The 24,481-nt window shown below is 39.1% G+C and overlaps 2 protein-coding genes across 9 annotated transcripts in view; one reads left to right on the top strand and one right to left on the bottom strand.

The window, feature by feature from the left end:
- Positions 1-3,802, top strand: part of LOC121641512 (neurocalcin-delta A) — a 90,224-nt gene extending 86,422 nt beyond the window's left edge. For all 6 annotated transcript variants that reach the window (XM_041987677.1, XM_041987680.1, XM_041987681.1 and 3 more), the window contains one exon: positions 2,022-3,802. The gene's annotated coding sequence lies outside the window, so the exon portion shown is untranslated. The remainder of the gene's footprint in view (positions 1-2,021) is intronic.
- Positions 3,803-5,806: 2,004 nt separating this feature from the next.
- LOC121641511 (grainyhead-like protein 2 homolog) lies at positions 5,807-23,100 on the bottom strand. Of its 3 annotated transcripts, none has more exons than XM_041987674.1 (15): positions 22,734-23,100; positions 22,000-22,186; positions 21,501-21,914; positions 20,364-20,419; positions 19,609-19,765; positions 19,311-19,422; positions 16,273-16,367; positions 10,596-10,754; positions 10,439-10,496; positions 10,070-10,209; positions 9,953-9,990; positions 9,784-9,869; positions 9,615-9,700; positions 9,400-9,464; positions 5,807-6,927 (listed from the first exon to the last, which is right to left on the bottom strand). In XM_041987674.1, the coding sequence occupies exons 1-15, from the start codon at positions 22,745-22,747 to the stop codon at positions 6,813-6,815; spliced, it is 1,782 nt and encodes a 593-aa protein (XP_041843608.1). In that variant the 5' UTR covers positions 22,748-23,100; the 3' UTR covers positions 5,807-6,812. The 3 variants fall into 3 exon arrangements, with proteins under 3 accessions (XP_041843608.1, XP_041843607.1, XP_041843610.1); XM_041987673.1 differs by having other exon boundaries at positions 19,516-19,765; positions 22,734-23,099; XM_041987676.1 differs by having other exon boundaries at positions 19,516-19,765; positions 22,892-23,099.
- Between the last annotated feature and the right edge of the window lie 1,381 nt (positions 23,101-24,481).

The raw sequence follows: 24,481 nt of genomic DNA, 5'->3' as shown, positions 1-24,481 counted from the left end.
CTTTTTAACATGGTTGCAGTAAAGGCGACACTACTTTCTCTAACATAAGTGCAGTAAAGCGTCCTCGGTTCAGAGTCGTGTAGGCCTCGCTGATGTAACAGAAACAGTGAAATTCAGCCTAGCAAACAAAGTTATCTAAAGTTATCTCTCCCACGAATGATTGAGCCTCCCATGCAGAGAGGTCTCCTGCTGGAGGGAATCTATTCAGAGGCTCTGAGCGCCCTGCAGGATGTGGGATGGGTCATCCACAGTGGCACCAGCTTGTAACTACATGTAGTTCATGATATAAGAGACTTTGTAGGAGGTGGCCTGGCGAGTTAGTCGTTAAAGGTGTTGGCGCTAAAAACAGTTTCTTTTAAATCCTTAATGTTTAAGATATGAAAAGGATCTCACTGGAGGCCTTTCATCCTGTCCAGAAGGTTTTAATGGTTTTCATCATTAGACCAGCGTGACTTATTTTAATAGAATTTTTGGAATTGAAAATCAGAAATTTTAAAACTTTTTTTCTTGCCTGGATTATAAACAGTCCTTATTTGGCTTGATAAAGTGGTTAAAAGAAGAAAGAAAAAAAGATAACTGGTGGTGGAAAGATGACTGCAGGAGCCGGTTCACTGAACTGTGATTGAGTCACGCTGTGACTGCAGCTGAGGGATGATCAGTCAGCCAAACCCAGGCTGCAGGTCTACGCCCTGCTGTTACCCCACCTGCAAAATGCACCACAGGATCAGAAAGTTACGGCACAACCGCATCTCCAAGCAAAAACCGATGAATGTGTCGTCTTTCCTTACCTTATCTACCGAGAGTTTACAAAGAGACCAAAACTCCAGCTCTTTGTTTGATATTTGGTTGGATACAAAATGCTTTAACCACTTAAAGCCTAATAAAATATATTTGATACATACCGTTTCTGAAACCCGTTGCATCACTTTATGGTAAGAACTTTGCTCAAAACCCTGTTGTATGGAGTGTGAGACGTCTCTTCTGCCCCCTGGTGGACATCCTTCTTACCACAGTAATCCTGATAAATCATATTGTAATAAATGGTTATTTTTATTTTATGTTTTGTTTAAGGGCCAAATAAAGACTTTAAATAAAGAAATGTCATTCTATACTCATCATTTCAACAGAGGCGAGCCACTGTGGGCCACTGAGCAAGGTCCTTAACCCCCCCCCCCCCCCCCCCCCCCCCCCAACGGCTCCCTGGGCACCAAAACATGGCAGCCTACTGCTTACTAGTAGCTAAAGGGATGTGTCTAAGGCAGGGGCTAATTTCCCAATGAAATGATGACTAATGAAGTAAAATTATTATCATTATAAATTATAATGATCCCTGTTTTCACATTGCTTAGTATATTCAAAACTGATTGTGTGTTCCAGCCGACGAATAACTGCATTTAGTTCATTATTATTCATGATTATGTTCAACTGGATGCCTCTGCTTGGAAATTCAGGGTTGTGGTTTTATAAGTTATCACAGTTTGATACTGTATGTTATTTATTCATTCATTTATTCATTTATTTTCATTATAAATCTATAAGGATTTAATAAGGAATAAATTCTAAAGTAACAGTATTTTAATGTTATTTTACTATTTTCTACAGTGTATAGAAAAATTTTAACCCCCCACACGTTCAGCCTTAAAAAGCTGCTATTTAGATCTACTAAAGATTTCAGAGCAGAAATCTTTATATCTATTATATATTTTATCTTTGTAAATCTACAAAGATTTATGAACGAAATAAATTCTAAAATAATTGTTTTGCTGTTATTTTACTCCCCAGATTTTCATCATTAAAATACTCCTATTAAAGATTTTAATAAGAACATCTTTAAATTCATACTACTTTTTATCTGTTGTCTTCATAACTGTAGGGATTTAAGAAGAAATTATAATTATAATTGTTATTAATTATTATTTTACAGTACATTTTTACAGTGTGTATTAAATGAATAAGTTCACACATTCAGCATAAAAAATGTTTTCTGCTAATCTTTTCCATCTTTTTGTGTTTCTCCAAAGTGCTTCTGGGGGACTCTAATTACCTGTAACTCTCCACTATGGAGCAGACTGATGATGAAGAATGACAAGATGAAGATGATGAAGAAGTCAGGCCTTCAATCTGAACGGAACGACTTTCAAAGTTGGACACAGGAGCAAAATTTTCCTTTCACCACCCTCACCACCATCACCCCCACCCCAAAAAAAAAAGAAGAAAAGCAAAGCTGTGTATCTAACCTTCTTAACTCTCATCACATTAAACCCCTCAGACTGAAATTGAATCCCTCAGTTGTCCTCCTGTAGATATGTTAGAGTATAGAGAAGGTTTACAGTAGGTTGTATATACGCAGTATAAACTGGAGTCTCTGTGTCAGTGTCTTTGCTTGGCTCTCCGTGCTCTCTGAGGCTCCACACAGCCTCCATCACTAATATGTATGAGAGACATGGCGGCGTTAACAGGACACGACGTAGGTGAGATCATTTAATCTGCAGAGAGGACCTGTGAAGTTTCTCCTTCACTCAGAACGAGTACTGCTTTCAGTTTCCTCTTTTCTACTGTGAGAATGTGTATGTGTTTTTCAAACTTGATAGACTTTGTTTCATATATTGTGCTGGGACAAAAAGAACATGTAATGTTATGCTACTATGCATACGCGCCCTAATCAGTAGTGTGTGAAGTCTAACGGATGTAATGGAGGATGCAGAGCTGCTCTCTCTCCATGATCTGTTCCTCTCCTTGTTTTGTTTTGTTTTGTTTTTCATATCAGTAACAACAACAGAGAAAGTGTTACTTCGCTCTAGCTTCTAATAGAAATGTAGTCATTACAGTATAGTCTAGATATTTTAAAGTGCACCTAAAACTGTTCAACAAACCCACACAGTCCTGAATTCCCGGTTCAGAACAAATGTTGTGAAATAATAATAATATGATAATAATAATAATAGAAAAGTGGTTGTTTATTTTAGCTGTTTCTGGATTTCAAGCATGCACACCTTCTTTGACATTGTGACGAACAAAGACACACTTGCGCACTCACTTTTAGATGTTTTTTAACTGCTGCATGTTGACTTAGTTGCTGGCTGCAGGGGCGCGCAGACGAACATAACACGTATGCATGTGACTTTCGCATGTATGTGTTTTTAATGTAGGTTTATTGATATCAAACAGCACGTCGGTGTTGGCGTTGGCATCTGATTACATGCTAAAAATTCTCTCCTGACTCCCGTCTTTCAGTCAGCTTCGACAGAGGATGTAAAAGAGAGAAACTGTGATCTTTTCCAGGAACTCTGAGAAGGATCAGCACGAAGCCCCCTGAATGTAACCGAGCAGCTAATCAGCTTCACTTACTGCATTATTTCCAATGAAAAACAGCTTTGAATGTTCAGAAACTGCTGTTTTCTCTTTTTTTTATATAAAGAAGAAAAGATGCAGACCAACAATCATTACTACTGCAAGGATACTGTCACAACATGTTGCTTTTATTGGGTTTTTTATACATATATATATATATATATATGGATACATTTTTCTGATATAGAAAAGCTGTGTCAGCTGTAACATTTCTGTTAAAAAACACATTAGCAAATTGTGATCAAGTGCCAAATAAAAACAACAGTATTGTATAAATTTATATTGTACAATTGTTATATGTTGAACAACATGTTTGTAATTGTTGCATTTTGTAGGTTTTGTATGGTATCCTGGACTTAGTGACTGCAGTTTTGAAGCACAGGATTCTGTTATTTTTTTGGTTGATTTAAAAAACAAGAATTAAATTTACGAAATATTGTGTGCAACTGTTCATGTGTCTGGTTGAAGTGTTTTCTCACCATTTACTAAATCTGTAGGATATTTTGCCAATTGATATATTTAGCCTTGCTCCAGACTGACACCGTCTTTACCGGTTACTGACCCCATTAGTCTGGAAATCTGGAGAGAACAAGTGATCTCTAACCAACTGGACATCGTCATGGTTGACAAGCTACAGAAGAAGGCAGCGGTGATAGATGTAGTGATGCAAAGCAGCAGCAAAATCAGAAAGGAGGAACATGAGAAGCGGGGTGAGGGGGTGATGATGGGAAGTGGAGCACTCAGAACAGTGACTTCCGGACTGGGAGAGTAATGGTGTTCCTGGGATCTGTTGGAACCAGAGAAGAAGATGCTGCAGAGAACCAACAAGCTCTCAGGCCTCTGCTGGAGGACAGCAGTCCATGGGGATGAGTGTTAATTATGTATATACAGCTCTGGAAAAAAAATGAGACCACTGCTATTAATCTTAAATAAGCATCTCTGAGTATTGCTACCAAAGATTTAATTATTACATAAGCACAGCTCATTCTGCTTTACAAGGATTAGGCTGGCAGAGGATGAAAACAACTTTGAACTGAAAGGGATGACCGCAACCATCAAGGGACCGTCAACCAGCGGCAAACTGAAACTGGGGTGAAGTTCACAGAAAGAACAGCTGGAAACATACAAAACTCATCTTCATCGGTTAGAAAAAGACCTCAGGCTCAGGTTAGAAAAAGACCTCAGGAAAACTGGAGTAAGATCATCGTTTCTGAGTCCAGTTTTCCGCTTTGCCCAACATCTAGAAGTTGTATGGTTAGATGGTGACCTGGAAAGGCCCTAAGGGCCACAGTGACAGTAAATATAGAGGAGGATCAGGAGGGGCTTCAGCAAGGCTGGAACCAGGAAGATGTGACTTTGTGAAGGATGCATTAATAAAACCACATACAAGATTATCCTAGAGAAACATTTCCTTCCTTATGCTAAGATCCTGCTTCCAAACTCAGAGGATTAGAGGAGGACCATCCTCCAGGCCACAAAGCCAGGGGAACCAAGCTCTGGATGCAGGATCACATCAGAACCCTGTGATGGCCAGCTTAGTCTCTAGATCTGAACCCTGCCAAAAACATCTTTTTGTAGAACGTTGCCAACCAGTAATTTGAGCAGTTTATTAGGTTATCAGGTGATGAATTGATGGTGATGGCAGGGACATAAAATCTGATGAAAAGCTGATTTATGAACCAGTGACTGACAAACTACTGCTGCACTTGCTGGACACCATTTATATGCTGAACTCTCCAGCAAGTTAGTTGGAATAAATCTGGGTCTGTGTCACCTTCTTCATGTCATACATGTGGGAAAGATTTGTTTGAATAAGGCGTAAAAGTTTCAATCACATATCGAAAACTGTAATAGCTCTCCTCACTGAAATTTAACTCATTTCAGAATATTAAAACTAATTTAGAGACGTGAGAGAAGACCTACATTACTCTGTAGGGAAACGAGAGTGGGACTGTTTGTCTTTGCTTTTTGACCTCTGTCTGCATGGAGTCCATGCACTTTGTAACCAGTTAATGCAGGTAATATAATGCAGGTAATATCAAGAAGTCTAGAGGATTTCCCTGTTGTTCTGAGGCATTTTGTTTCATATTTCCACTGTTTATTAAAAAAACAAACATTACTTCTAGAAATACATACTGCATATACCAACACAGACTCATCATTATGAAGCTTGATAATCATTTATTGGAAGAATATTTTTAGATTTTAGGTTTTTATTCAAGCCTCGTGATGAGCTACTAACACTATAGATGCAAGATCGTAACAAAAAAAATAAATATATGGATGCATTAATTCCAAACCTAAATGTGTACTTCTGAAGTACTTGTATTAAACAGTAAGACACTCATATGATTTATTAACCATTATTACATCAAACTGCTCATGAGAGCTGCTAGATTAGAAAATTAAAGCTCTAAATCTTATATATAAAAAAAAAAAAAAAAAGATTAATGACTCCATATAAAACTATATTTATTGGCTCATTTAAAAGACTGTACATGCTGCATGAAACATATGAAGGTTTTGGTGGATCTGGTGTAAACACAGGCAGCATTATGATGGCTTCTTACAGCCTCAGAAGAAGTGCTGTGTAAACAAATGTCATAAATACTAATGACTACGGTCTCTTTGGTGGGTAGAAAAGCAATAAACACGCACTCAGAGGAAGCAAAACAGCCTAACAGCATCCTGGAGACTGGAGTCTTGTTCCATGATGGTATCTGGTTTCATTTCAAAGAGAAAATAAAAAAACAAAGCAGAACAAAAAATGTAACTTAATTTCAATGACGATTCAAAAAACAATGAATCTAAAATAACAATGATAAACAACAAACATATAAAAGCCCCTGCAATGGTTGTTTTTTATGCCAACAAAAATGTTTGCGGACTTTGTGTGAAGCTTTTAACATGTGATCAGGTCATTTTCAGCTTTTACTACCAGTAGATACCACAGGTAAGATGGCAGAAAGCGCAGAGGAAGCTAACAGCTGCGCTCCTGGATGCTTATCCAAAATATACTGATTCTCTACAGTATAACAGCAAGCTGCCTGGTGGCTCTGCGCTGGCACAGATAAAACCGTCTCTTAATTACAGCTCAATTTAAAAAAGTTAAAAGTACAATCTTGTCAAGGAGGCATCAAAAAATTTTTCCAATGTAACAAAAAATAAAAATCTGATTTTTAAAGCTTTTTTTTTTATCCCCCCTTTTTCTTTAACCCTGTGTCCCTAGTGCAAAAATTCCACCTACATGAGGTTGTCTAATAAACATGAGGTGCAGCGAGTGAGGCAGATTTTTCCTGCTGGGTGAGTTTAGCCAGTGTTTCAGAGGGCAGCAAAGCCTACTGTGACTGCCATGTTAGGTTCAGACATTTGCTGCGGTTGTTTTTACACACAGGGCTTCAGCCAGCAGCGGTCTCCTCTGGACAACCTGATGACTGCAGCCGTGTTGAGGACGACAACCGTCAGATTTCTGACAGAGTCACATGCAAGGAGTTGGATGAGCTCTCCATAGCCAGGATGAAGGTGTCCTCGTTGGAGTAGTGCTGGATGATGTTGTCGTCCATGTTTACCAGGACCCTAAAAAATAAATAAATTATAAGAAAAGCTCCAGGGACTTCAATTGAGTTTTTTGGTCTTATGTTCCTAGGAATAGCAGTGTTTGTTAGGTCCACCACTTTGCTGCAGAGTAGGGTTGCCACCTTTAAGAAATTAAAATACTACCACAGTTTCTCGGACCATGACCACCATGACTCCCCCGCAGCAGTGGTATGATTTATTTGTGTCAGTGCTTTAGTAAAGGAGTGAAGTAAAGTTTTTGGTTATACTTAAAGCTAGAAATGCTTTATTACCAATGAACACATTACTGTGTGTCTGTACTGTTAACTAGGCTACATAAAGCCATGATTACATGCATCTCTATTTGCCATACAATGAGGAAAGTATATAACAAAGTGTCATATGCACACAACCTAGTTTTTGTACAGTTAACCTAGTTAATGAAATACTGTATTATCTACCACAGGGCATTAACACTATCATCTAAAGGAGATCTGTTTGTGTGGAGTCTGCAACAATGAACTTTTATTTAGGCTATAAACTAAATAAAATGAGAACTTAATGTGCACAACTGTTCTTGCTTTAGAGTCTCTGTCAACTCTGGGGAACTTGTTTATTTACTCCTGCGCTGATCCCGCAACGACAGTTGTGCTGGCCTGAGTATTTTCTGTGTTTTATTTTGTTCATTATTGTTAGATTTAATGTTGATGTGCGTGTCACAGACATGTGTTTTGGACATTTATGAAAATACGGAACAAATTGTGTCCCATATTGGTTCAATACGTGACAAAACATTTCATTGTAAAGACAATTCCATACTTTACGGGACGAGTAGCAAACCATAGACATACAGTATATGTAGTCGCCGCATTGGTTCTCACTTTGTACATCAATGGCACAGTCGTAATGGTCCTAGCAAGCTTTTTTTAATGCTTTATTGAACACATAGCTCAATTACACCACAGGGTGTAAAATAACAGAGCTAAACATGGGCGCTTAAGTTAATTTTAAATAGGGCTAAAGTAAGAATAGACGCCTAGATCTTTTGCAATTTGGGGCTGAACAAGCCGTAACGCTCTTAACATCACCAGGAATTACTTTTCATAGTAAAATGAACAACTGTGTTTTTTTTTTGTTTTGTTGTTTTTCCAGGTAGTTATTAGACAGTCGCTGGTGCAATGCATTTCAAAAAAACCTGATAAGTAGTAGGTGTATGTTAGTTTTCATAGTATGATGTTTCAAAAAAGCCTTTCAAAGTAATATCTACTTTGTCTTCATTTAACGATATAAAATACATCTTCTTATGGACGCATTAATGTACAACAAATTAGGCTTTACTACTTTAGGAACATGTTTTAAAACAAAGGACTGTAATAGAATATCTACTGTGTTATAAAGTAAAAAAAAAAATCTACCACATCTACTCCTGACAAACACCTGGTTTTATCTTACCTTTTGACAATAACGTTCCCCACCTATCATATATTTACCTTACTTTAATCCCAATAAATCTATCTGATCCATAGATTTATTTTATGAAATCAATTTGATCAATAGATTTATTGAGAATAAGAATAAAGTAATCCCAATAAAGTGAGATATGGGATTAAAGTGAGATATGCACCAGACATTTACAGTACCAGTCAAAAGTCTACACATCTGCTCATTCAGAATGAATGTTCTGATATTTAAGGATCAATAAGACTGGTATGAATGTGCCCTTAATTTCCACTAAGAACCGCAACTGAAAACTTTACCATCGTGGTAATCTTTTCACAGCTAATAAAAATGAGCTAAATATAGCATGCTAACACGCTAACCAATGATTGCTAGCAACCACTACACCAGTGGCTTTAGCATTACTGCCGGTCTTTATTCTTGTTTCTAAGAAGTCTCTAGCTCTTTTTTTTTTTTTTTTTTTTGGCACTTGTCAACAGGTCTAAAGTATTTCTCGGACACCGGCTATGACAGATGCTACAGACATTTAGCCTATGTCTTGCTCAGAATGTACATTGATATATTTCAAACTAATGACTGTTAACAGTCTGTTAGGACACCATGTAAACATTTCACAGAAGACTTCTCAGATCGCTAGCATGACTGCAGGTTCTTATTCATGTTTTTATGTTCTCAACCCTTTCTTTAACTTTTTTGATAACCCTTAGCCAGTGTTTCTCAGAAAACATCTTTCAGCCAAGATGGCCAGCCATGAAATATGCTACAGACATTTATATTTTGCTCAGGATTTACTTTAATAGCTTTAATAATAGTTTAAGACTTTCCCCCCCTTATCAGCATCAGGCTTAATTTCCATTAAATCCAGAAAAAAGCTGAAAACCTTCCAATCATCCTATCTTTTTGTACAAATAAGCCAAATGTAGCATGCTAATATGCTAACCAAATACTGTTAGAAATCCCCTAGAACACCAGTGGCTTCTAGGAGTTGCTAGTATTACTGCAGATCTTTATTCTAGTTTCTAAAATGTTACTTACCCTTTTTTGCTTTTTTGGTAGACTTTGGACATCTTGTCAACAGGCACAGAGTATTTCTCAGAGATCTGTGAACACAAAGTAAAATTAAGTCATGTTAAAGATTTCTGAGCACAATTAAAGGGACTGAATCAGTCAAAGTAATGTTGATAATCAGAACAATAATGACCCTGTGTTTATATCCAACTGTCTCAGCTGGAGGCTTTAATGATACTCACAGCCTCCCTCAGTGCTTTGAGAGTCGGGGCACGCAGCATTAGGGCATCAAATACTTCATCACACTCCTTCCTCACATACAATAGAACTAATGGAAAGCAAAGACACAAACATTCATTCAGTCAAGTAATGAGATATAAATAAAAAGAACTAAGAGATCAGGTAAATTACCTTTTCTTTCCGGCTCCACTTTGGTTTTCTTGAGCTGAGGTGCACAGACTTCATCCTGACTTGACATCCTCTTCATCAGAAGACCTCTGATGAACACATTTACATAAATACACACCATATAAGAGGAATAATAACACAGAATCTTTGCTTTTGAAATTGTGATGCTCACCTGTCTCTGACAACCTCTTCAGTGCTGAAATTGAACACCTGTGACCAGAGTGAAAAACAGTAACACAAGTCTAGATGCAGATATGTCCTCTGTTTTATAACTTGTGCTCCCCCTCACCTGCCCCGCTCTCTGCAGGTTTCCAAAATGGACATCAGGGATGAAGAGGACAGGCTGGGAGTCCAGGTCACACATGCTTTTGAAAAGCGTGCTTTCGGCCCTCAGAACAGGAGAAGTCAGCCCTGAGCTGCCATGTTTCCCTAATCAAGACAGAGCGTAAACTCAGCAGCTGTTGCCAGACAACCACTCTCAGTACAGATTTGATGAGGCTGCTAACATTCTTCTGGCTTTTTAAATCATCTCCTGTTCTCTCTGCTCCAGTTTTCCATTTCAGGAAAGGGCTTGTAATACTCTTTTCATGCATCTTAAATTAAATCTATTATTAAACTATCTTTCTTCCTTAGGAGAATAAAAACAAAACATTTTCACCTTTTGTCTTCTTCCTGAGTTGTTTCTTTTCCTCATCACGTAGTTTCCTCTCTGCACCCTGCACAAAAAAGGTTTTTCATAACTTTTTTTTTTTTTTACTTCAAACTGAATAAATCTTGTTGGCCAGAAAACCGTTTCTACCCTCGGCCCTCGTCACCTTGTCACAGAAGACCTTGATCTGAGAGAAGGCCCTGTGGATGGGCCGGCTGCTGCAGCTATTGTAGCTGTAGGTGTCGATCTGGATTATCAGAGGCATGCCCTTCACCCCCTTCTGCGAGGAGAAATCTGTGCTCAGACAGTTCACAGAGATGAAGACCTGGAAAGCAAAAATTAAACCAAAGTGCAAACTGAAATGAGGCACACATGAAAAGAAAAGAAGCAGACATCCAACAGTGACTCTGTGAGGTCTTCTTGCACTAAAGTAGGGCTCTTCTGCAGTTGCCAGGTAGTAAATGAACGTATATGGATTGAGGATCTATATCATCCATCGATTTGCAACTTAATCTGAGAACTACTCATGGGGATAGCAGTCTGAGCAGAGATCCCTTCCAACATCCTTCAACTCTTCCAGAGACATTCCCAAGCCAGCCCAGAGATATAATCTCTCCAGTGTGTGCCATGTCTGACCTGAGGTCGTCTTTCTGTAGGACATGCGTGAAACACCTCCCCTGGAAGGCGTCTGAACATCCTGATCAAATGCCTGAAATGCTCCTTCAGGTGACATCTGAGCTGGTTCAGGCATACTTAGACAATGCCATATTTCTATAATTATTCTACCTTATAGAGTAAGTAAGTATTTTCTGAAAATTCATGTTTGCATTTTACAATATAGGGGGGAAGGGTTGCATATCTAACTCAGGAAGCCATTTAACTCTTAGTATAGAGTAGACCATGGCAGCCTCTCTCACCTTGTACTGTTTTAGTTCATTTCTCCTAAATAATCAAAATGAATAAAATGTATCATCAAAAATGATTCAGGGTTACATAGTAATCTGGATTTTACTGTTCATTCATTCATTATGTGTACTGCTTCATCCATTAAGGGTCGCAGGGAAGCTGGAGCCTAACCCAACATTTAGCAGGTGAGAGGCAGGTATACCCTGTACAGGTCACCAGTCCATCGCAGGGCCACCACACAGACACAAACAACCACTCACACTCACTCCTAGGGAGAGTTTAGAGTGACCAATAAGCCTGACATGGTTGTCTTTGGACAGTGGGAAGAAGCCAGAGAACCCAGAGAGAACCCACGCATACATTGGGAGAAAATGCAAACTCCACACAGAAAGGCCACCCCCTCCCCAATTTGAACCTCCGCCCAGCCGAGGCTCAAACCAGCGACCTTCTTGCTGTGAGGCTGCGGCGCTAGCCACCACACCTGTTCCAAATTATTCTGCATAATAGTTTTAAACAATACATAAGTTGTGAAGGTCCAAAAATGTTCACCTGTTGTATTGCTTGCATTATGAAGGATATCCCTTTTCTAAAATGAAAATATAAAAAGATAGAAATTTTCCAAAACCAGTTCCATGTTAACATGGAGTTTTTCCTCTGATATCACCTTAACAACTCTCTCATCCACTGAACTCAGAAGTCCATGGATAGTTTCTGCCTGGATCTCATTAAGGAAACCAAAATTACCTCTCAAAGTTGCTGTTTGGACATCTACTGCCACCCCACCACCACCCCACCCTCACAGAGCTTCCTTTTAAAGAAGCTCCACAGTTTCTCAGTAAGATTGAGGACTGAGGTCAGGGGGTGATGGGGACCCCATCAGTAGTTTTTTTTCCCCCTTCAAACCCAAAGATTCTGCTGGTATTTCTGCAGCATGTGGAGAGTTGTCTTTCCTGCAGAAGGACACTTCTTCCTTTTATACCACAAACCATCAGTTAGACATTTAACTGATTTAGCGGAACACATCCTAACGGGTCCTTCCATCTCACTCCCCTTAATTTCAGCCCAAAACACCCTTCCACCACCACCTTGCTGACGCAGCAGCTTTGTTGGGACATGGTGGTCATCCACCAACCATCCAGACCTCCGTCTGGACCACCCAGTAGTCCTGTAGTCATTAGTGATGTTTGAAAATCAGACTTCATGTACACCTCCTCTCAAACACCTCTCACATTACACCTAACTCAGTGTTGCTTTGCGCTTCTATAGCTGTTCTACTTGAATTCAGCCCCTTTTATAGATTTATCTCATAATTCTGACACTGAAGCTTGAACGATGCTTTGGATAAAAGCTGAACAACTGAATGTAAAGTGTTCAGACTTTTTGATGTGACTGTTAAAATCATGTTAGCATGTAAAGCAGTGTGTAGTCTGGATGTTTTCAGGAACAAAATGAAAAGTGAGAAGAGTCCTTTTAATCCTGTCAAGACAAGTTGTGAAACCAAATTAGTCAAGAGGAATGATATGAGATTCCTCCCCAACACAGCCTCACCTCAAAAATTCCATCAATTGAGTGTTTGTTAGTATTAGGGAAGCAGCGTGGTGACGTGTCGATAATGAAGCTACTCCTGCATTTATCCGATCAGTGACAGCACATTAGCTCCGTTCAGATCTTTGTTCTGTTATGAATCTGCTCATGACTCAGGGTGCAGTGATGACTGAGGGCCACAGGTCATGAGTTGGCAGCAAGAAGCAGAACTCATTCATGAGAACAGCGATTACAAATCAGCCTAAAATTTTAGAGGTTTATGGCTGTTTCAGAGCCTTCTCTGTCACAGCTTTTACTACCATATGCCTCTGCTTCAAACTTTTAGGATTCACTAAACTCCTGAATCCATTAGTTTAAACATTACTTAATTATCTAGGGAAATAAATTCTCATTATTAATGCCAAACCACATAAACTAACAAAAATCATGTTGAAATTTCCAGTTAAACAGGACAGACGACTTGAACAACAGGTCGGCACAGACGGATAACGGTAGAGATTCTTCACTGTGGCTCAACAGCGATTTTCCCACTGCACAGCATCAACAGCATCGTGCCCCAACCTGCAGTGGTGAGGGCTGATGGCTGCGAAAGCCTGAAGCACAAATGAGCCTCCCACACACCTCCACGAATTCACACCTCCACAGACCCGAGCCATTTAAATTTCCCCCCCACAAGCGCCACATGCGTTGCTGGAAGCATCTGTGGATGTGTGTGAGTGGGAGGCTGAATGTGTTTGTGCTGTCAGCATGTGAGAATATTCAAATGTCGACATAAAAAAAATTAAAAGTTCATTAGGGTATTGCAAAGTGGCTGCTTAGTGCCATCCCCAGCAATGACAAAAAACAAATGAATACAATAAAAATATTAACTCATGCTGCAGGAAGTTACTGTTAAAATGAGGATGCTGGTTGTTGCCTGGCAACAGACAAGCCATGCCAAAGAAGACATAAAACAACAAAATAAAAAAGATCTGCTCGGATAACACTAATTATGTTTAGGAGAACGTGAGTCATCGGATTCCCTCACAAGAGCCAGACTGGTTTTTTAAACCTTTTCCAGTTTATTTCCAGTAAACTCTGGTCCTCCGTGGAGCCTTATGAGTCAGGGTGCACCTGAAAGAGTGATAATGATCAGGTTTATCTTTGGCATTAAAATAAATAAACTCACATTTTTATCAACAAAAACAACCTGTTCTCGTGATGAGTTCTAGCACGCCACAGTCATTTAAATAAATATTATCTATACAGCATTACTCCTTTGATGGGTTCGGCAGAATGCTCCTGAGGTCTCGGTACGATGCTGCTGATGGTAATGCCAGAAGTTTTTAAAGGTACTTGGTGATTAACCGTAAAGCACCTTCGCTTATATCGTCATCAGTTTCTCAGAAACGGTAGTGTGTAACTCTATTGGGATAAATTGTGATGATAGCTTACCCTTTAGGTGATCTACAGAAGTTTTCCAGGCATTTATATCCCATCCAGAAGGTTCACAATCCAGACACTAACTGTAGTGTTTATTCAGAGACTCTATATGATAAATCCCAGAGTGATCCATAATCCCACCATTATTTATCAGATTTTCATTTTGGAAAAACAACATCGCTATCACAGCTATGCTGATGCTGTGATAGCAGTAACATAGCATATCAACCAGAAAAGCAGAGCTGCTGATAAAATAAAGAAAGTCCTGCAAACAAGAGGAAAAATCTGGATGTTTCTAAGCAGAGACGCTCTGGTGTAAATCAGCTGGGAAATATCGATACTTGGCCCTCGGTAAGCTCTCACTATATCTGCAGGACCATAAACTACAACACAACTTCATCCTCTTGGAAAAAGAGCTTGTTAATAAAGAATGTACTATTTAAGGGGCTTTAGAAATACATATAATTCATAATCCATCTATATAATTTAAATATATAAAAACAGATCACTCACATGGAAAAAGTGAATTAGTCCGTACATTTTCACGGCTTTAAATCCCCTAAATTAGATATATGATTCCATAGGTGCCAATGATTTTAACAGAATTCCCAACAAGCAACCCCGTTTATCAAACCTTTATGTTGGGTTTGGTTCTCTCTTTTGCCATTAACAGGTGATTTATTTATTTTAGAAACATAAAAAAGCTCTCGAAACCCTAAAAAGCATCCAACTTTAAGTTTTATGACGTGATTTTAAATAACATCTGGAAATCATCTGGAAGTGATGAAGATTTTAAATCAGCACATGTGCAAAGTCTCAGATTAATTCCAGGTTCTGCAGGTGACTGGCAGCTACTGGAAATGAAGCGCAGTAAGAGGTTGTAGTGTTTGGCCTGCATGTTGGAGCAAAACCACAGTTTGTCCTGAAGATTGAACTCTGGCCTTTTTAGAATAATGTGTGTTCAGTGGATAAATCAGAGCTGGTTGAGCACAGTGAAAGCAGACTTGTTTGTTCAGCACAGACTAAAGACAACTTTCATGTGGAAGACTTCATATGTGAGTAACCAAGCTGCCTTCTATACTAAGGATCATAAAAACCAGACTGGGCAGCTCGTAGTCGCTGATTTAACTTTATTCTGCATGAAAGTAATGATCTTCTGCACATGGGTCAATAATGATGAAATGGTCAAAAAAATCTAATTCCCAGTGATGTGTTGAGAGAAAATTTAATATCTAGGAAAAGAAAAACAACCTCAAATTTCTTGGAATTGAAGGGACTGAACATAGAAGAGTGACCAAAACCATTCCAGGTCAAGGGCATACTTCCTTTTTCCATTATTCTTTTATTTATATTTACTATTATGAATAAAATATTTTTTTAATGTTATACATTTTCTTGTTTAATTTTTTTACATTTAGTTGCATTTTTGGGAAATAGAATCTACACGGTTTTATCTGTATGTCAAATCAAATTTATTTGTATGGAACATTTAAAAAACAACTGAAGTTGAACAAAACGCTGAACAATTAGTCTCATTATTATGTTTTCTTGTTCAAATGCCAAAGAAGAAAAATCCTTTTTCAAATGTGGATATTCTTTGAATGCTGATGGTGAAAATGAAAAAAAAATCTGTATTCAAATCATCAGTGTGGGCCAAACTGTAAATATTTACCCTAAAACCTGCAAAGCTGCAATTACCCGCCTTTCAACAAAGTTGTTAGTGCTGTTCTCAAAAACACAGAAGCTGGATTTCCACAACACTCTGAGGGTGGGGTTGCTCTTTGTTGGTGTGGGGTGTTTACATTTTGTTTTCTGTTTGTCGTTATCTAACTGTCTGCTGTTATAACAGTGAAATCTCTGTCACCGTGTGTCTAGCCCGTCACAAAGCAGGACACTCCCCTTCTGTCACAGACAACACAAAACTCTGGACTGATGTTCACGCAGAGGCTGAATGAAGCGATCATTCCTACCTTAGCTTCCTCACTGACATCCCAGGTGAATGACACGGCGTTGTAGGCGATTTCCTCCACATTCCCAATTGTGTTGAAGCTCTCCTTGTAGTCAGCTGCACGTAAAGTGGGATAATGGAAGGCAACAGTTTAAAACCAAATAAAACTCATTTAAAATCCCATTTTAAAAAAAACCCAAATAAAAGTGATGTTATGCCAGACAACAAAAACATAAGAACAGCCCCGTCCACTTCAGAACTTCTGTTAAATTCTCAACTTCAACAAGGAGTCATATGAAAGCAGAGACTCTGCTGATCGGAGAGATGCCTTTCTCATCACTGTGGGACACAAACTCTGTGAGACAGCAGCCGGAATCAGAAATCATAACTTACTTTTGCCGTTTTGTGGTCAAAAGTTTGATTCCAACTTAGAAAACTCCTGTTAATGTGTCCCGGCTGCAGCACACCTGGTCCAAATGAAATAATTCTCCAACAGCTTGCTGCCAAGGTCTGCACCAGCCTCTTAACTACCCATTACTACCAGTCAGGTGTGCTGCAGCATGGACATGTTGGGAACCTGCAGGACACTGGCTCAACGGGTCCAGAGTTGATGATTCCTGTCCTATGATTAACTTTGTTTGAAATTAATTGTTAATTAATTTTTGTGAAGGTCGTGCTAGAGGTTTTATAGAGAATTATTCACTCTTCCTATCATATACTATCTGTAAAACTGTTCAGGTTCACTTTTTTAGCTTCAACTTCTGCACAGTTCCTGATCAGACATTACTTTTCTAATTCCTAGTAAAGCTGGAGCTATACACAGTAGGGCCAGCATAGCCAGCACAGGTAAAATGTGCTCTTGCACATAAGCGTAGTGACAGCATTGTGTTGCAGTTCCTGTCCACACAAATTCAGTGAGAAGCTCCAGAAATCAGGAAACATCTCATTACAAACCGACCAATCACAATGGAGTACTTCCGTGTAACCGTGCTGCAAGCAGGGGTGCATGTTAGTTCTGGAAGACGTTGCACAAGTATAAATCCAGCTTAAAGCATAACCATCTGCACTGCATATGGCCCGGTCACATCTGGAAAGCCCCCCAGCAACATCAGGATGCCGTTTGTGGATTAAAGCTCTGATTTCAATTCCATTCATCCAATACAACTGGTCAAGAAACTGAAGTCCCTGGGACTAGGACATCCTCTCTGTCATTGGATTAAGGACTTTCTGACCTCAGCATGCAAGAATTGGTCACCAGACTTCCTCCACCGTCACTCTCAGTACTGGAGTCCCCCAAGGCTGTGTTCTTAGTCCGGACCTTTATTCTCTCTTTGAATGACTGCACTGCCTCCCATAACTTCAACACTGTCATCATATTTGCAGATGACACAACTATTGTGGGTTGTGTAACAAACAATGAACCCGCTTATAGAAAAGGAGGTCCAGTCTCTGACTACCTGGTGCAAAAACAACAACCTCCTTCTGAATATCAAAAAGATTAAAGAAACGATAACTGACTTCAGCATAAAACAAACACACCAGTCATCAACAGGGAGGAAGTGGAAAGAGTCAAGCTTCAAGTTCCTGAGAGTACACGCTGCTGAGGAGCTAACCTGGAGCCCAAACACCACCTGCATCATTAAAAGGCCCGAAAAAGACTCTTTTACTTGAGGAAGCTAAAATGTCGTAGGCTTCCACACTGCTGCAGAAAGAAAAAGACCTGCAACCGGTCGCGAGATGGCCCTCCCACTGGATATGGTCGACATCCATAAGAGCCACAAACATCCTGGAGACACCACACACCCCGGGAATTCCCTCCTTACCACACTTCCCTCAGGCAGACTCAGAACTCCCAAAACCTTTCACTTCTTCCCCAGAGCGGTGGACATCGATAGCAGAGTCCGGGACAGTAACAATAACAATCTGTCATAAGCTGGTTCAATTTGAATCTAGCTACATTATCGTGTTCTATATATTATAGGTATAATTCTATATATTATACCTATACAAAAATTTTTTTATTTTCTTCACATGCTTTTTTTTTCTTTGGTGTTTATATAAGCTGAAGATTATTTATTTATATAAGATTCATCTTTATCTTCATTGACCTGGGCTGCTCTCCTCTGGTTTTCACTAAAAGTTTCAGGAGAAAGACTTTCTACTGTGTTCCAGGTGAATTTACTCTGACACAGTAACACGTTAATCTCACATGTCTCAGCTTATTCATAGAGGTCTTGTAGTTGTGAAAATATAACTCATTTATTTTGGATTTGTTATTTCAAACAGGAGGAAAAAAATAGGCCTCATCAAGAAGAAGTTAATAAGATACAAATGTAGAAGAATACTTGTTCTTCTGTAGCTTTTTAGGATTTTTTTCTAGCTATGCACGCAGTGTATGAAATATGGAAAACTGTACATCTTTCGGCTTTGAACGCTACAGAGGTGAAATATAAAGAGACTGCTGTAGTGGCACATCATGTTGTTCTAACACAACGCTGCACATAACTCGTTCATTCCAGCACCGTTCACCTCATGAACAGAATTCCTGATCGGATTATCCTTTTTATCTGTAATTGGATTACCTTACAGGAAGTATCTGAGTAGATCATAGACTGTCATGCAGGTATTTTCACACAACTGAGCTAAGTAAAAAAAATGTCTTAAAAAAGCCAACTCCACTGCTCACATCATTTTTCCCATTTGCTAACCTCATCTACAGCAAGTCCGTGCCAGTACGGAGGATGGCATGGACTTGCCACAGAAAATTCACCTGCGGATGACATCACTGGTTCATTCCTTTGAGTTTGAAGCCGCAGGTTGAGGCCTGTCTCTCGCTGATCGTGCAAGATATGGCCACAGTCCAGGCCCCCACCTTCTCTACTGTTAACGTCTATGCAAATGTGGACCCTGTGGGAACTGAGGACCTGCCTGTCAAGCTTCATCTGAGAAGTGACGGGAACCTCCTTGACCCTGTTTAATACTGTTTACCTTTATGGTTTTGTTGAGCTGGGGTGAAAATATTTGTATTAAAAGAAAAGATTTAATTTTTTTTTTTTTTACCAATTTCCAGGACCCTCTGTTTGGCCGTGTGCTGGCGGGAATGCCAGTACTTCCAGTTCTTCAGCTGCTCATCTCTGCACTTGTCTTCCCCAAAGACGACCATAACAACGCTCTGCAGCAGAGGCAAGTACGGCATCTTGTTAGGATCAAATATTTCCGATGACTCACGTGTGAGCTTCTCCGTGAGCCCTCTCCCCTCCCTCACCTGTACGATGCTGTCGTGCTGCAGCTCAGAACTTCCCACGGCACATTGTTCACTACTCCCGCCAGCCCCGTGTGATGACGCCGCTCCACTCACCTGCACTTTGCCTCTGGGCTGGCAAAGCGATGATCTGAAGCCGCACTCAGACAGCGTCAGTGCATAGAACTGGCCCCGGTTCAGGTAGGCCATGGGTCCCTCTCCTTGCCGAGGTCGCAGCGACATGCTGGCGTCCAGACTGTACTGAAAAGTGTCGCTGGAAAATCACCAGGCAACATAAAAAAATATGTTATGAAATTGATAAAAAAATTGGTCAATATTTTAAGAAAACTAAAAAATTAGAATTTTTTTATTATTACTTTCCAGCCTGAACTGTTATGTTGAAGTGAAGAGGGTATTTTCATACATAAAATAAGCAAAATGTTCTTTTTTCCTCTACTCCTCTGTATTTATTGTTCCTTTTTAAATATTTCTTAGATTAGAACTAATAACTTGAGCATCCAAACTTTGACACTAATCCATGCTGTGATAGAGGATGAGCCTCATGGTCATAATCACACACTATGTAAATGCATGGCTGCATTTCCTCTCAATATAATAAATATTTGTCTCCTCCTATTACTTATTTATTTGATTCGAGGTTTAAAAATCACAGAAAGTTTAAATAAGTATGAACATCTTGAGAAAGAGACTGATGTTGGGTTTCTCATGTTATTTGTTGGCTAAAAAAAACCAACTGAAGATTGTTGATTGTATTATTTAATCTTTTTGGTTCAGTAAACATTATCCATGTGAATATTTTTTTTTTTATTTGCAGTGTTAGTAAAAGTCATCGTGCCTGAACTCCATCTTACTCTGGTAGGCTACGCGGAAATCCGTCAACCTCTGGGGAAGAATTTCTCCGATACATCTGCAGAAGATAACAACATGTAAGTTTAGAAGTAGTAAATCTAGGAGCCTGCTACATGTAAAGCAGGAAAAAAAAGTTAACTGGAGAAAGTGGCAATCTGAACATCTTATAAAAATCTTTTTGAAACCAGAGTTTGTAAGAATATGTTATGAGAGTATATCTATTTATTTCTTACTTAGTTACAAAAATGTGTTATTTTACATGCATATTAGGTTCAATAATACCACTGAGACACTGTTTGAAATCATATTGTAGCTTTCACACCTAATTTTGGCTGTGAAAACTTGTTTCAAGAACTCCCAGTACCAGTTCACACATTTATATTCTGTGGGTTTTGGTTTTTGTACATTCATGTATGCAATGCTTTAAGCAATTCAAATAAATGTTGTTACAATTTTAGTGTATGCTTGATTTCATTTCACTTTAAGACAAAAAAAAATCATTAACAGGACTTTTTGAATTAAGAAGAATCATCTTGTTTGTGTTTTAAGATCTTTTCTCACAAAGCAGGAAAGAAGCTACTTTTTATAGGTTTTTAACTTAATAAAAAAGGACTTGAAATTACAGTTTCACCACTCGTTTAAAGATATTTCTCACTTGTCTGAAGCCAAGATATTTAGTTGTATTTTTCTTATGTTTATCTTACCGCGCCAGCAGATAATCTGAATCTTCACAAGTTAAATTAGAGGTGCAGTTTGTAAGAAAAAACAAAAGGTCAAAAACAGAAATATTTAGCTTTACTAACATAACTGTTAAAACGAGCCATTCATATTTACTTGTCGTGGGTCCACAAACATGGCAGCTGCCATATCTTGTGCCAACATTTTTTACTACGGTGTCTCTGAATGGACAAACAACTCTGTGTGTGAAGTGAGAATCCTCTAAGCATTAAAACTGCTGTACCAGCATTTGAGATAAGTAACACCTTTAAAAGGACCACAGAGGAAGACAGTACACATATGTTGAAGTAGTTACCTGTAGTGCAGCCGTACGAGAGACTTGAAGTGCAGTTATGACCCCCCCCCCCCCCCCCCCCCCCCCACACACACACACACACACACACTTTGATAACAAGTCTAACCTCTCCGTCATACGTGCTGTCCGGGGTGCTACTCTGGTCATCCTTCGGGTAAGGGGTGAGGGGCAGATCATGGCAGCTCTGCTCGTTCCGCATCCTTGGTTGCTCTCTGTGTTCTTCTTGGTAGGAGGCAGCAGAACAAGAAACCAGCATAGACATCTGGTTTTCAGCTTTGACCAGGGCAAGAGGTGCACTGCCTCCACCTTTGCAATCTCCTCCTCTGGTATCTCCTGAGAGACTTGCAGCTCCATGTTTGGAGCTTTTAAGTTCAGAAGTGGTGCTGTTGTTTAGGGAGAGATTAACAGGCATGGATCCCACAGCCTGACAGTGGAGGTCTGCCATGTAGCTACTAGATATGAGAGTGGTGGGGTCTGTGCTTTTAACACCACTGAAGGTGCATCTCCTCTCTTTAGGAACCTAATTAGGTTGCAGGAAACAGAAAATAAGACCTTGAAAGAGCAAAAATTGTTCATGTTTCTGGCTGCAAAGTTAAAATTCCCACCTTGTAGTAGTCGTACAGCAGTCCCAACGCTGCAGCACTATCCTCGTCTCCATTGATGCTCATCATGGCCTTAGTGGCAGCAGTCAGTGGGTTTTCCAGATAGCTCTTCCATGCCTCATCCTCGCTGCTGAATACTCTGCGGGAGGCCACTGAAACTTCGTTTGGTACCACCACCACCAAGTGTTTACTGTTAACATAGCAGGGACAGAAAACCATCTTGTTACAGGAAAAAGCCAGTCTGTCATTAACAGGAGACACCCTGCCAAGCCGACAGGTTTGCCTCAGGCTGTTTCTCACCAAACTTCACGTGAGATGTGGGTATGTCGGTTTACTTAGGAGGAATAGGATTTGCACAATATTACATCTGCCTTAAACACAAACTACAAGATCCTAGATTCTGAAAGGCATGTGATTAATATTTAACATTAAGGCAATTGTATAAACACTGAAGCACAAACGTTATTTTCAGTAAATTTCCTTTTATTATTTCTCCACTAAAAATAAGAAAAAAATCATAGTCATTTAAATGATATAATCAACAGCATTTTCTCCTACAGATCGAAATTGTGTGAATATAAACTAAAAAAAAAATTGAAACAGTAAAATCACTATGAAAGACAATGCTGCATGTGTATGCATCACATGGCTGCAAGAGAAGAAACTCTTCACTGGAATTTTGATAGAACTAATAAAAAGTTAACCTGTACGCCGTAATATTTACGCCTCCCTCTTACCTGTCCAGGTCCATATCGCCTCCAATACTCTTATGTTTTCTTGGACTTGATTGAGAAACTAGCTTTTCTAGTTACTGCAGGTCAGTTTGTGCAGGACACTGTGAACAGTGTGGACCCGCGGGAGGCTGCCTCCGTCAGAACAGTTGATAGAAGCTTACCGCCTGGATATATATTCCAGAGTCTGTAAAGTCTGCTGCAGTTAAACCAACACTGGTCGGATAGGAAAGTTACATTTGCAGCACAGGACTGGTTTGTATTCTTCTGAAGAAGAGGGGAGAAGAGATGAGCAACGCAGCACCTGAAGAAGTGGATGAACAAGGAAACGAAGGCGGCCTTGCTGATTGGTTAGGTGATTAAAAGCGATTCCGAAGTGAAGGGCGTGGCTTAAAGTAGGCAGTTTTTTGGCCTTTCAGAGTGAAATGGTCATTTTGTTCTAATTCAATTCACTAATTAATATTTCAATCTTCAAAGCTTCTCAGAACAAACTTTTTTAAATTAGCTAAAGTCAGGTTTATGATTTTCCCCTGAGATTAATGAAGCGTTAAAGTTTGGATATCTTTTTTTTTTTTTAGTCACAGCATAAATCTGAAAATTTTATTTTTTAACTAGGAAGCAAATGAAAAGCATGTGTTAGGGCAGGGTATTGGCTACTTAAGAAGGAATCTTTCTATAAAAACTTACTCTATATCCACACAGTGGTCCTACTAAAATGGAAAGTTGTGGTGTTTTTGTTTGTTTGTGTTTTAAAGGGAAAATATGAAACTTTACTGTAATGATAAAGTTTGTGGAATATCATTTTAAATTTGGATACAACTACTGACACCTAAACACATACATACACACCTATATACACAAAACAAAGTTAGGGATATTCGGCTTTTTGTATGATGTCAGAATATACCTAAAATGTACTATAACCTTAACAGGTGAACTTTATTTGACCTTCTCTAAACTTCATGTACAACTGTTCAGTGTTTCAGTACGCATTACACAACATAATACTCTCTAACAAGATGATTTTCTGAAAAAGAAATGCAAAAGAAGTATCTGAACCATGAATCAACAACTAAATGTTCTGGTTCAATGACAACTTGCATTTAAAAGTCCTCTTCATCATAATGCATGCATTTTGACATCATCAGACCAAGATGACATCTAACACGTCAAGTTATTGAGACTTTGACATTTTATGTACAGGTACACCCACCGCCGATTTTAGCTTTTCTTTCAATAAATTGTCTAAGTTGAAGGAATTACCATTGCATGATTCTACTTGAATGCCTATTCAATATCACCCAAAGCCTGTTTATTTTCCTTTTAAATTATTACACAATTTTATGTACAGCACATTGTGATTTTTATCTGTGAAAAGCACTTTATAAATCAACTTTACTTGTACTTACTATCACATTTGTAAGGAAATTTGTGCATTTGTGGGATGAGCAGCAGAGTTAAGTATGTGGCTTTTGCGCATGAAAAACGTCCTAAGTCTTTTTTGCCCATCCCAAATAGTTTATTTTGGTGTCTTTTATTGGACTGAATGTTGGAAGTCTGAAGACACAAAACATAATGTCAATTTAACATTATATTAATTTAACAAACAGGGTCCTCAGAAACATGTAACCAAACACAGCCTCAACAGCCTGGCATTTCCTTCTGCTGGTTGCCAGCTTGGTCACATGCTGCTGTTGTGGGGCACCATCCCGTTCTTCAACCACCATTTATCACCAGTAAGCCAGTGTTGGTTG

The sequence above is a fragment of the Melanotaenia boesemani genome, chromosome 6 (genome assembly GCF_017639745.1).
Source record: "Melanotaenia boesemani isolate fMelBoe1 chromosome 6, fMelBoe1.pri, whole genome shotgun sequence".
Classification (NCBI taxonomy): Eukaryota; Metazoa; Chordata; class Actinopteri; order Atheriniformes; family Melanotaeniidae; genus Melanotaenia; species Melanotaenia boesemani.
This window is presented reverse-complemented; position numbering and strand designations above follow the sequence as displayed.